Here is a 14447-nt window from a genome sequence, read left to right as displayed (position 1 = left end):
TATAACATTTGTTAATGCGAATGAAACTCACCCTTACTGTTGTTATTTTTCAGATTGAGGAGTAGCTTGTGTACTTGGTGAGGATTAGCTCGTCAAGTAGTTCGTTAGAGTCAGTTGGGTCTGTGTCATGCTCTGGTCGTGTAACACCGGGAACGTTATTTTAGAATTGGCTGATAGACTTCTGTTTTGTTTATGGTTTATGGTTGAATTATGAGTCTTCGACTCCAGATGTTTGATTATTCAGATGTTAAGAATATTTCGCTGTGTTAACATGCTACCTGAATAATTTTTGGTTTATCGTTCCTTTATGGCATGACATGAATATTTGTTTATTTTGTTGGCGTTGTAACGCTCTTCTTCATGTTTCACTCTGATTTTAAATGTTAATTTTCCGCGGAGTTTAGAAGTGTGTTACAATCCATACATATTTACAAGTTAATATATAATGTATAGTTACAAGTTAACATATTTACAAATTAAAAATTATTTTAAATTATTATTTAAATATGTTTGAATAATATATAAATGTGACTTTAGTGGGTGTGAGTTTTATTTAAAATTTCTTACAAAAAAATGTATAATTATTTCTTAAAAATTGCATATTCATAAAAAAACTTAAAATTAATAAGAATGAGTTTGATTTGCTGACGCGGGCATTAGCAAATTTTTTACATTTTTAGGCTAAAAATGTGTTATGCCGACGAGTCCGCCCCACTCTGCCTTCACTTTTTATGGGATGAGTCAAGGTTTTAGACTCGCACCATTAACTATGTTTGCACCCATTTTTTTACGGGCTTTTGCGGAGAGGTCCTTAATGAGACGGGCATGCCCGTTTGTCACCCCTACCTTAGATGGTGGCAACTGATACAAAAATATCTAAAGTCTCTTTAAGAAGACTCAAAGTTCTTGTGTGATGCTAAAGTCAAATAAATGCCAAGACTTGAAGCTTCAAAGTGTGAAAGAGAATAAGTGTGAAAGCTCGTTTGATCATGTTCATCAGAGTGATAAGTGTATTGTAAAGACACAAGGGCATTTCTAGAAGTAGTATGACTTAATTACTCAAAGTTCTTGTGTGATGCTAAAGTCAAATAAATGCCAAGACTTGAAGCTTCAAAGTGTGAAAGAGAATAAGTGTGAAAGCTCGTTTGATCATGTTCATTAGAGTGATAAGTGTATTGTAAAGACACAAGGGCATTTCTAAAAGTAGTATGACTTAATTACATATACACTACAAAGTATTTTAGAAGCCTCTCTTTTTTAATTAAAATCACCAAAAATAAAATTTGGAGCATATCCAAATGACTAGGAAATTGTTAAATTGATTAAAGACTGCAATTGTCTAGTCGATTATATACTTTCCCAAATCGATTAGGTCATGGATAAATGAGTCTATAATAGATTGTGACAGTCTCTTAATGATTGATATCGACTCTCTATTTAAACCTTCCATTTTGTAAACAAGTAATCGATTATTTGCACTCCCTAATCGATTAGTTAATCAATTATGTCCATTAATTGACCCATGAATTATTTCCAAAATTACACTATTTCTTTTCCTATAAATAGAAAGCTTATCTACCATTTAAAATCATCCAAAAAACCTGAAATATCTTATTTTTTCTTTCTCTCAATCTCTTTAAATCATTTCTTTCTTTTTTTCTCTCACATATTTTAGCCATGGTGTTTTGAGAGCATTCTTGAGTTTAGTGATATTTGTTTTGGGTGAAGACTTATTGTAAATTTACCTAGATTATTATAAGTCTCTGTTTGGTTTGTGAGCTTCGCCCTTGAAGAAAAGCTCGTTGTTGGGTTCATGATGAATAACTAGTGAAGAATCTTCACAACGGTTCTTGAGCTCAGCCCGAATAAAACCTCTACCGGTTCAATATCAGCGTGGTATAAACTCTCACTTGGTTTTTGAGTTCGACATGTGTAAAAGCTCAATAGTTTCAAGATCAGCCCGGTGAGAATCTCAGTTTGATTTGTGGTCAACCCGTGTAAAACCCCGGTTCGGTTCAAAAGATAGTCAACTCTAAAATTCATCTTGGTTAGAGGTCGGGCAGTTCAAATTCTCTATTTGGCTTACAAACTAATTGCTCAAAGCTATATTCGTTGTTTGGTTTGGAGACTAACCGCTCTAAGCTTGAGTTCGTTGTTTAGTTAGAAGTTAGCCTGAAACTTCATTTCCTTGTATAATGATGTTTGTAGGTTTAATCTTCTAAAAGCTCTCAAGCAAATAATGGATACTCTCAAGATCAATTTTTGAGAAGATGAGTAGGTCACTTCTTTAGACTAATCCTTTTATAAATTTCTCGTGTCGTCCTCTCTTCCTTTGTCTTCTTCTTTTCAACTTAATTTCTTAACTTTATATTTTCATTGCTTACTCAAACATTTTCGATAAAATGCTTTCAAATTTTGAGTTTGAAAATGATTTTATTTTAAACTAATGATTTTCAAACGTTCACAATTCACTCCCTCTTGTGTATGAAGTCATATGTTCAATAAGTGTCATTAGAGCCTAACTCTTATTTAAAGACTAATCATCTTAGGAGGAAGATGACTGCCGACACTATTTTTAACAAGAGGACTTTCCTAAAGACACATCCACCGTTTACTGGTGATATGTTTGAATTATGGAAACTTAGATTTAAAATACTCATTCAAAGTCTTTATTTTGAATTTTGAGAAACAATAGTCAATGATTCATTTATCCCTACTCATTACATAAATGATCAAGTAGTAGATAAACAAGATTTTCTTTGGACCGTGGAGGAAAAGAGAAAGATTGAAATTGATTTTAAAACTAAAATTAAAACTAAATTGATTTTTAACCTACGAACGGGGAAGGATGAACGAGATCTTGATTATAACCATTTTAAGGAGGAGACGAAGGATATCTTGCGGCTTGAGAAAACGTGACTGCCACACGAAGCCCATCAGAGTGAGTGTCTCTGAAACCTGTCATTGTTAGAAGATCTGTAAATCAGATATTTGAGAATCTGGGTTGATCTACGATCAGGGCAGATCAAGAACATGTATTTGTGGTTCTATTTCAAAAAAGCTGAAATTCTATGTCGGGGAAACTTCAGTTCGATGAATCAAGGGATGAATGTTCAAATGTAAAAAACACAAGAATCAAATGTCGATTTCCACAGGCAAAACCACTGTTCCGTGAAGGAATCAAAATTAATCAAAGATTGGAAATCAGAGGTTGCAGCTTGCAATAGTAGACTTGAGCTTCCATTATAGTGAGAGAGAGAGGTTGACCTACAAGATTAACACTCCAACACTCGTGTCAGCATAAGAGTAAGATGAACGAGTGAAGTTTGAATTTGAAAATGTACTTGGAAAATGGCGCACTTCATCCTTATATAGTAGAACGGTTATGACAACTTGCTGATCTTTATGTGTGGAATGCGAAGATCTGTTGGTTGGATCATGGATTCAAATTACATGCAGTTTAATCCTAGATAACATGGCTGCTCCGCACGTGACGTGATAAATCACTCATATTTTTTACAGTTATTTAATTTTTGGATTATTACCATTTTATCCCCTTATCATATAGACATTTTTTGGTTTGACTCCCTTAAATTTTTTTTAAAAAAAAAACATTGTCGTTTCAAAATACTAACAATTTAGCTCCTAAAGTCAAAATCCTCAAGTTTCCTGCGAATTTTGACTTTAGGGACTAAATTATTAATATTTTAAAATACCAAGATTGTTTTTCAAAAAATAATTTAACAGCGATAAACCAAAACTGACTTAGATGGCAAGAGGTAAAATGGTAATAATTCTTATATTTTCGGTAAAATGGTAATAATTATTAGTAAGAATAACCCATATATATATATATATATATATATATATATATATATATATATATATATATATATACTTTTAAAAAATAAAAAATTAGAATAAAAAATATAAACGATGCCGTTTTGAATTTGTCTGGTCGAAGAATCTGCATTACACAGAGTATCACTACTTCAGAAGAACCTGGAAGCACAACTTCATATAGAAATCAAACATTTCTTCTGAATCACTTCATCCAAACAACTCCCTAACACCGAACCTTCGAGAAGATGGTGCTGATAGAACAGGAGAAGACTGACGATCCAAACGCGAATCCATCAAACGCTACTGCCGGCAACGACGCCTCCGACGGCTTCGAAACCGCCAGTGAGGCCGATCTCGATAGCGACGGTGATGACGGCGGAGCTAGCAGCCGAGAAGAATTGCAGCACAGTGATCAACCGCAGCAGACGCCGAAGCGGACAGAGGGAGAACAGGAACAAGATGTTCATCAGCAAAGCATTTCCTCCGAGGAGGCTTTGATCAATGAAGATGAATTGAGACAGGTTCGGTTTCAAAATTTAGGGTTTCGATGACTTATTTTGTGTTTTTCCCCCAATCTTCCCAAGCTAGAGTAATGATAATCCCAATTTCCCCCAATATTCATACAGTTTGTGCAAGTAATAATTTGTTTGCCTTATTTGGGTTTTGGTTTTATTTTAAAAATGATTCTTAATGATATGAAGAGAGTAGCAATTGAGTGCAATGCATTTTTGTAACAGAAAGCATTGGATGAAGCGAATGAAGCAAAAGTAGAAGGTAACAAACTCTTTGTTGATGGGAAGTATGAGGAGGCATTATCTCAATATGACCATGCCTTACAAGTTGCACTAGACGTTCCTTCATTTGTGGAAATACGCTCAATATGCTATGCAAACCGTGCCGTGTGCTTTTTAAAACAGGTATGACCCTTTTCCTTTATACTGATTACTATTAATGAGAAGAGGACATTGCAACAAGTACTTATATGCTGCTTTTACATTTACGTCAACTAGATCAACTATTAACAGCACAAATACAATAATAATATTATTAGAGGAAAGAAGGGGAAATTACAAGCTATGGGAGGATTAGATATCTTAGTATAAACCATAAAAACTGAGATGCAACAAGATCCAGGACATAAAAAATGTAAATAATGGTTCAAAGAAATCTGCATTATCAGAAAATTATATTCCATACGTGTTACGGATGGTGGAAAGTAAAAAATATGCCATTTTTAATTTCCATTCCCGCCATGGTACCCCCATCCTGCACAAATTGGCCATGGTAGTTGTAAATAATCCGCCCTGCAATCTGCCTTGGCCAATATTTGACAACATTTTATTCCATAGAAACAGCCATGAGCAACAGCAGGGCAGAAAAAAGGAAGGTTCAATCCTCTATTGTAACAAGTTTAAGGGAAAAGAGGCACCCTTAGAGATATGAGCATTGCGAAAAATCATAACCAATTGAGTATGCTTTATAAATAGTTGAACATATTTAGTAACTGAGTTTATTGTTAACCCTTAAATTCAAGGAAAGGCAATAAGTTAGCTCGCGAATGTGTTTCATTTGTTCCCTAATTATTAAGTTTGAGCAAAATCATGATACAACTTATTTCAATCTGGAATTTTGTTTTGGAAAAATATTTAAGAAAGGTAGCTAGATAACTTTTTACATTATTTCTTCCAACATTTTTATTTTAACCATATATTTGTTGATATTTAATCATTTGTATTCTTGATTTTGCTACTACAGGGTCTAACATGTAATATAACCTTTATGTCTCTCTTGTTATGTTTGTAATTGTAATTGATTGAGTTTATTGCTTGATTTTCTTTAACGTATGTCAAATATACCTCAGGGAAAATATGAAAATACAATTAAAGAATGCACAAAAGCATTGGAGCTGAATCCTGCATATGTTAAAGCTTTGGTAAGAAGAGGAGAAGCTCATGAAAAGCTTGAACATTTTGAAGAGGCAATTGCTGGTGAGTTCAAGTTTATATAAGGGCAGGGGATAATTATACTGACTCATCTGAGGTTTGGATTAATTGCACCCGACACTGCTTCTGTTTGGAAAATAATATTTGCATCGAGTGTTGTTCTTATGTCTGACACCTTTCCTTGGTTGAGGAACCACGTGTACCTTGTTGGACTTTCTGCCTTAATTGCGGTCTGCCCCTAGTCTCCTTAATTGCGGCACTTTGGCTTGCCTTATTGCAGCCTCCAACACCTTCATTGTGTTGGCTTTGAAGGGGTGGATTTAGTCCCACATTGCTTTGCTTAGAGATATGTCATGTGTTGTGTTTATAAGTGGGGACAATCCTCACCCTACAAGCCGGTTTTGTAGGGTTGAGTTAGGCCCAACCCAAATTCTGAGATTCCCCACATATATAAGGTTCCTACTCTATTTCCCTTTGTAAATAACAAAGGGAAGTTTAATTTCTCAAATAAGAAGGGTGTGTGGTGTAATAATAAGTACTCTAGTTATCTGTTTGTTTTTGCACTTAATGTATAAGTTTGTTAAATGTGTTTCACACACTAAAAGCATTCAGTTCATTTAGATTTTTCATATTACACCAGATTGTTTCACTTCACCTATTTTTTGTTTTCAAAATGTGATTTGCAGATATGAAAAAGATCTTAGAAATTGATCCCTCAAATGATCAAGCTAGGAAAGCCATCCGTCGACTAGAGCCCCTTGCTGCAGTCAAACGGGAAAAAATGAAAGAAGAAATGATAGGCAAGTTATTTTTGTCTATCTCTTGTTCCTTTTAATGTTTGTATATGGATTTTTGTTTATTTTTTGTAGGATGGTGTGTGACCATGTTTTGAGTGCATTATCTGTTCTTTATATTGTATACTATTTGAGTATTTCAAATCCCTCTCACCCCCCAATTGATGTACTCAAATCTGTCTCTTTCTTTCTCTCTTTGCTGCAGAACTAACATGGAATGATGCCTAAAATATATTCGATGGCTTTGTCGAATGTGCACAAATTAGTCTTGAACCATCATGCACAAGTTTGTTTTCCACCATTGGATCAATAAATCTCACCAATCTCATTTGATCTAATGGTGGAAACAAACTTGTGCACGGTGCAAAACTTATCTCACTTGTAAACCATAGAATTAACCATCTTTGATATTCAAAATGTAGAAAAACATCCTGTCTTGTTTGTTGTGTGTTTCTTGGCTTATTGCTAAAGGGAAAGGAAGATGAAGAACTATAAGAGAAACTATTAGGAAACTTAGGCTATGTTTGGGAGTTTGGAGGGGAGGGAAGGGAAGGGGAAGGCTTCCGAAAACGAATTTTTAAAAAAATGTAGGAAAATATTTGACATTTTTTGAAAAAAGGATTTTGTATAGAATGATAAAAGAGTGTATATAATTACTATATTTTTAATTTTTTGGATACTATAACAACATAGAAGATATTTTGAAAATTTATGTAAGCCCTCCAAAACTCTCATTCAATAAAAATTTTGAGTTCCCTCGTATTAGGGGGTTTTTGGTGTTATGAATAAAAACAAATCAAAATCATTCAATTCTGTCCACTCAATCCTTCTATTTTTTCAAAGCCCTACCCTCCCTTCTCCTCCAAACTCCCAAACATAGCGTTAGAGATCAATGGTTTGAATAGTGATATGATGTAGTTTGACCCATGTAGTCAACCAACCGCACCTAGTAAGATAAGGTTTGGTTGTTGTTGTAGTCAGGGACACAGATTGATGCGGGGCAAAGTAGGTGCTCCATTATTATATATCTACTAGTAAACGATGGATGTTTTCTACCAGCCTACTGTCGTGTGGATGCTTGGGTTGCTCGTCACTACATATGATATGGTTATCAGATAGCTTCAATCATCCAAGCAAGTAACAAAAGCATTTGCTTGACATTATAGCGTTAAGATAAATTATAAGGTAGCAGAATTCTGCAATGAAATTAACTGACTGATACTAATAAATTGGCAGAATTTGGCGTTATATACTATTCATTTTTAATGAAGTTTCTCTATTTATTTTATTTTGATTTTACTATATTTTATTTTGATTTCACTACCATCAATTGCTTAGACAGCTGAATGTTTCTTGATGCAGCAAAATTGAAAGAAATGGGCAATTCTGTCTTGGGACGTTTTGGGATGAGCGTTGACAACTTCAAAGCAGTCAAAGATCCAAACACTGGTTCCTATTCTATCTCAATGGAACGCTAAATTTTGTCGAGCAGGGTCATAATAGCAGTAAGCAAGAAAGAGACTGTTTAAAATGATAATGGTTTGAGACTTTTGTTGGCATTAAGTCATTAGAGAATACAAAGGTTAGTAATGTATCTTCAAAAGGGCGTTTTGTGATTGATTCATCATGTCCAAGTGACCGATACTTCCTGCTTACAGTTAATGTGCTATATAGGTTTTAGAACAAAAGAAATGTATTCATCAAATTGAGATAGTTCATATGATTGCATTGTCTATTGAGAAATGTGGGGAACACATTCTTTGATAGTTTTCTTAAGTCTTAACACTATTGGGTAAAAACTCCATCTATTCCCACTATTAGAGTGGTCTCGGGTTATCTAATGGGGGACCGACTTGGGAGAGAAGATGTTGAACAGTGTGTTAAACAGTATAGTGTGATGTCCTTGAAGTCTCTCTAAATTACCTTTCTTTTTCCTTTCTGAAATGTGCACTTGTTTAAGAAGGTAGATATTTAAAACCTCAAGTTACTCCACACTTATTTGTTATAGTTCAAATAAAAATGAGATTGTAATAAGTAAATTACAACTCTTATGGCACAGAACTGAGTTAAAAACCATTTTCTGTTTATCCGACATTATCTCAAGTGAAAAGACAGTTTTTTACCCCTTAAAATAAGAAATTTCTTCGACTCAGTTCTAAGTGTTTTACCATGTGCCCGATCAGGTACTTCATGTGACTCCGTATTTGGTCTAATTCACTGTCTCATGGTTTGTGTTCTAGGTTCTTGGAATTAAGTAGAAAGGAGTTGAACATTGTTTGATCGATGTCAGAGTGTATTAGTCATGTGGATATTTGCTATGGAAGCTGATTTTGGAATTTGTCAAAGTTTCGTTTTAGATAGTACTTGCACATGCAATTTTTATGTATGCCACTTTTAATACAGTAGTGTAATCCATCTGTTGCTGATAATGGCTGGTTATTGTAATGTTTTCATGTTATGAAGCTATGTACAATTTGTGGTTATCATTGTTGGGGGAGAATAGGGTAGAAGTCAAATGGTTTAGAAGGGGGTTAAATAGACTATTCTCAAAAATTAATTTTCGAAAATGTTTCTTTTTTGAAATCAGAGTTTGATAAAACATTTGACGCAACAGAAAATTGACATTATTGGAAAGATCTTATAACAATAGAGTTCGAACACAATGAAATTACTAATCAATCAAGTAGCAATTAAGCTATCGCTGAACGTATACGAAAAGTATAATTCAAATTTATTTAAATGATAAAGATTCTGCCACAGTTTTTTAGAGTTAATCGTCAAGAAAATCATTTAAGAACTTAGTCTGACACATGTACTTTTACACTAGAGTTGATCGTCAAGAAGATCATTTAAGAACTTAGTCTTAAACATGTACTTTTACACGGGAAATTGCTACCAAAATAATAAAATTTAACTGTGTGCAATTTTAGTAAAATTTAACTGTGTGCAAGTTTTAGAAAAACGATAAAGTCTAAGCATGTAAAATATATACGAGAAATAAAAGGAGGGAAGGTTAGAGAGAATCTAAAGTATGTTAAATATATACAAGAAATAAAAGGCGATAAGGTTAAAGAGAATGTACAGTATTTATAGTAGTTTAATTCTGTTATGGGCCGAGCAGGCCCAATCCACAGGTCCTGGTCGAGCAGGCTCAAACGTGTTTCAGGTCTAATTTGCACCCCTCCTCTTATGACTGTTATGAGTCCAATCCACGTGCTACACGAAGAACACATGGTCAAACTCACTTGCGAGGGATCCAGACAACTCCCTCCGAATCCTACGCTATGTTCATCTAGAATATGAGTCACTTTCTGACTCAGACCTACCACGTAGGATTCTGGCAGTTTCCTAGCACGTGGACCTCCAATAAATCCAGCCTAAATAGAAATTTTTGGCCCAGCACTGAGGGCTATAAATACCTTCTTTCATTAGAGGGCCAGGTATTCAACATTATTCACTCTTATACCTAACCTTTGTACTTGCTCTCCTTGCTCACATTCTCACTTTAGCATCGGAGTACCTTGCAGGTATACCCTCCAATTCACAGAAGATCACAGTTGTAGACCTTGACGATCCACTCTGATCAGGTACGGTCAAATTCATTAGTCTTTGTCCGAGCTAGATTTAGCTTTTATTGATTTCACCATTGAAAAATGTTAGGTCTTCCACTATTATGAAAAATTAATATAATTGGTTTCACCATTGAAAATGGTTAGGTCTTTCGCTATTATGAAAAGTTAATATAATAGTATTTCTAGTACAATGGATGATCAATAACGTTCAACAAATTTCCTTAGCCAAATGGAAGTCTAAATTGATTTTTAAATTTCCTTAGCAAAATGCAAGTCTAAATTGTTTAGTCTAAATTGATTTTCAAATTTCCTTAGCCAAATGCAAGTCTAAATTGTTTTTCTCTTGTGTTGTACAACGTTGAACACTATAAATCAACAAATTTCCTTAGCCAAATGCAAGTCTAAATTGATTTTCTCTTATGTTGTAACAAATCACTAAAATTGGCAATATTTCAAGATCTTCTCTTGATCTTTATCTAAAATTTGGGTAGGCACAAAAATTCCATTCCAAACTTCTATTACGCGACAACCTTTACTCAGTTCTATCGGTTTTTCATCTAAACTTTTGTTCTATCTAAGAATGGTGGAAATTTTCAATTTCGTTTTGCAACAATTAATCTTTACACAATTTTACCAAAGTCTTAAATGAACAGTAGATAACTCTCTTTCTCTTTGCTGGAAGTCAATCTTCATATACTATAGACACAAAGTGATTTTTAATACTTTGGATCTACTGCTCACGCTTAATCTTTAGGGTTGAGTACCACAATAATGATTTATTGGTTCAAGATTGAAGATGATGATGACTATCTAAATAATCTCACATAACAAATTTGAATCTTATAAGATCAACACTCTAGGAGGTTTTTCACAAGGTCGAACAAGGAGAATGAAGTATTTGTGAATGGAAGAACACACATGAATTTTTCTCAAGATTTATGAAAGTATAGATTTGATTGCATAATTTCGTGAAGAAACTCACTCACAAGTTTTTGTTGAAGGTGTAAGAATGATTCACTCTTAGTATGTGTATTGTGAATCGTAGGTATATTGTTTAGAGGAAATTGACAAACGTGATTTATATAGGTGTTTGAGGTACGGCGCAAAAGGTGAGAGAAAAAGAACATTTAGTTGAGCTCAATCATACAATTATGATTTGAATCAGGGAAAAGAATGACTTAAATCAAGGTGATAAAATCTAGAGATGACATGTTTTGATTCGAATTATAACGTGACCCCTATGATTTGAGTCAAGCAATTTCTTGACTTGAATCAAGGCTAATTTTCAAAATATGTTTTTCGTCATGATTTGAGTCAACAAAATTCATGATTCGAATGACAGTGTCTTCTGATTCGAGTCAGAAAGAACCTTGATTGGAATCAACAATACATAAACTATTTACTGAATTCCAAATGTATTTTTTCCGAATCAGAGATATCCTTGATTCGAATCAGAAATACAAAGTCAAAATCTTGATTTTAAATTGAAGTTTTTATTCAAATATGCTGTATGTTTACTCAAATGACAAAAACCACTCTATTTTAAATTTTCTAACTTGTGATTCAAGACACACATATGTTAACTTTTGTCTACTTTGTTCAAGACAAAAACACATTTAAATTGATTAATTAAATTTGTCTTATTGAATGAGAGTGTAAATACATGGTACAATCTAAAATAAATAATCAGTGCATAAATTATAAATCAAATAATCAAATTACAATTACACGAATAAATGATACAAACAAACATCAAAACAACTAGGGGTGGTAAAACGGGATGTGGCACGCCGGCTCGGCCCGCGCACCCGCCAAAAAATGGCGGGTTGGGTTGAGATTTTAGGCCCACCGCCCGTCTAAGCTCGTCCCGCCAAAGCCCGCCGTTCGTGAAAATCTGCTCTTTTTTAGTTAATTCTAGTATTTCTAACTCTTGATAATTTTATTTTATACATTTATTTGTGAATATATGTAATATTTTTTAAGTAAAATTTGTTTAAAAGATACTTTATAAAAATTGTTCTAAAAACTATATGAAAAATCTAATTAAAATGTAAAAAAGTATAATAATCTATTAAAAAAATGATAAATAAATAAATAAATAAATAGGTGGGCAAGACCGCCGTCCGCCAACCCGCCACCTTGGCGGGGCGGGCTAGGTTTTTATGCCCATTTTAATTTGGCGGGCATGCCCGCTCCGCCTTTTTTTTTTTTGCGGGCATACGGCGGGACGGGCCGCCCGCTTTGCCACCCCTAAAAACAGCAGGTAAAATAAAGTTGAAGAATAACACTGCTACCAACTTTACATTTTTTAACCATCAACTTGTCTATAACCTATATTTCATGTAAGAAAGTTGCCATTGTATGTTGATTTGGTCTTGCCAAAATTGGATAGTTCATGAAGTGTAACTTGTTTATAGCTAATCCTTGACCAAATTAAGAATGTCTCCAATTTTAAAGATGTTATATGCTTTGGGCTAGGGATGGAAAAAAAACTCATACCCATGGATATCCGCGGGTAAAATCCGTCATGTGTACGGATTTGATGACTTAATGGGTATTCATGGGTAAAATAAACTGATATTTAATTATCCATTTCTTTAGGGACACGGATATGGATTTGATGGTATCCATACCTGCAGATATCCGTATACATTAATAATTAGCAAAATCACTTAAATATTAATTTATTTAATATAAAATTATTATTATTATTATTATTATTATTATATATTATGATGATTATTTTGTTGAATTTATTTATTTGATAACAGAACAAATAAAATGAATGATTTCTTTTTGTTATTATTATTATTATGGGTTAAATTTGAAAATATTTTTTGTCTTTAATAAAATAAAAAACTAATTAACTATATATTTTTTAAATAAATATTTAAATAATAGTATCCATGGATATTCGTTTAATATCTGTAGGTATCTCAATCCACGGATATCGTTTGGCGGATACCCACACGAGTATGGGCGGGTACATATATCATATTTACTAAATGGGGCAAGTAGCGGGTGACTAATATTGGTACACACGAGTACCCATTGCCATCCCTACTTTGAGATAGTGGAGATGCATGCTTTTTATAAGCAAAATATATTAAGGAATTGTTCAATACAATATTACTATTACTCACCCATCTTTGGTGTAAATTCGAAAATAACCTTTTCACAACGTCTAAAAATTGAAATTCGGATGCATCATCACAATAAATTCAATCTCAGAACCAAACCAGATGGAAGTAAAACATATGTTCGAATTTTGAAATTCAGATTCACCCCTTTTATTAAATATGTAATATTGTTCTAAGAGTTTGTCCGGAGATTAAAATATGAATTAACCCCTTTTTATTGTAACACCCAGTTTCTAGTATGGATTATTATATTTAATTTGATTATTTATTTGCCTATTGGAGGTTTGTGGGGGTAAGTGACCTTGATTTAGGGGCATGGAGAGATAATTAGGAGAGGATGGAATAATTTAGAATTATTTTATCAATTAAATTAATGTTTTATATTATTTAAGTAAAATAAAAGAAATAGAACAATTGAGCCAAATGTGAAGGATGGGAAAAGCTATGGAGAGGAAAGATTAAGAGGTATGTAAGTTTGGGACAAGTGTGTAATTTTAATAAGATTTATCCTAATTATTTAATTAGAAAACAAACTAGGTGGGGAATATTCTATCAATACGTAGAAAAAGTGAAAAAAGGAAAAGAGGCAAGAGAGACAAGGTTGGTTAGAGGTAGGAGAAGAAGAACTCCAAGGGGAGAATTTGCTTGTTTGCTAGGAAAAACAAGGTAAAAGGGGAGATGCGTTTCTCTAATGAGTGTTAAAGCATGAGGGGTAGATGGAGGGACCTTAACCTCCTTATGATTGAGTGTTCTAATTTTAAATTTTGAATTTTGAAACCATGATTGTTGTTGTATGATGATTTTGTGATGAATTTCGTGCGCCTATATGTGGGACAATTCTGTTTTTGGTTGTTGATATGTTTTCCACCATTGATGAGGATTTTGAAGGTTTTAAGGCATACTTGATTTTGAGGGATTGATAGATTTTATGTGTTAATTTTGATGTTAGAATGTGTTTATTTTCCTTGATTCATGTACCATATGATATGTTCCATTTTAAGGTTGTTAGAGGTCAAAACTTAGGGTTTGGGGTCTGTTGCAAGGTTGAAAACCAAGATAGATCGCGCGAAAAAATGGTTTTCTAGGCACTGCTACGGGTCGTAGCAACTGCTACGGGTGGTCCAAGCAGCCCCCTAGATTTTGGTACCAGAGGTG

General features: G+C 33.7%; 1 protein-coding gene across 3 annotated transcripts; it reads left to right on the top strand.

Annotated features, from left to right (window-relative positions):
• Window positions 1-3970: 3970 nt before the first annotated feature.
• On the top strand, window positions 3971-9063 carry LOC131633125 (uncharacterized). 3 transcript variants are annotated; one of them, XR_009293226.1, is made up of 6 exons: window positions 3971-4364; window positions 4581-4760; window positions 5705-5831; window positions 6473-6586; window positions 7943-8162; window positions 8821-9063. XR_009293226.1 is itself a non-coding variant. In XM_058903837.1 (5 exons), the coding sequence occupies exons 1-5, from the start codon at window positions 4089-4091 to the stop codon at window positions 8056-8058; spliced, it is 813 nt and encodes a 270-aa protein (XP_058759820.1). In that variant the 5' UTR covers window positions 3971-4088; the 3' UTR covers window positions 8059-8572. The 3 variants fall into 3 exon arrangements, 1 of the variants encoding a protein (XP_058759820.1); XR_009293225.1 differs by having other exon boundaries at window positions 7943-8543; XM_058903837.1 differs by lacking the exon at window positions 8821-9063 and having other exon boundaries at window positions 7943-8572.
• Window positions 9064-14447: the final 5384 nt, after the last annotated feature.

Source organism: Vicia villosa, unplaced genomic scaffold (genome assembly GCF_029867415.1).
Source record: "Vicia villosa cultivar HV-30 ecotype Madison, WI unplaced genomic scaffold, Vvil1.0 ctg.001079F_1_1, whole genome shotgun sequence".
NCBI classification, from domain to species: domain Eukaryota; kingdom Viridiplantae; phylum Streptophyta; class Magnoliopsida; order Fabales; family Fabaceae; genus Vicia; species Vicia villosa.
This window is presented reverse-complemented; position numbering and strand designations above follow the sequence as displayed.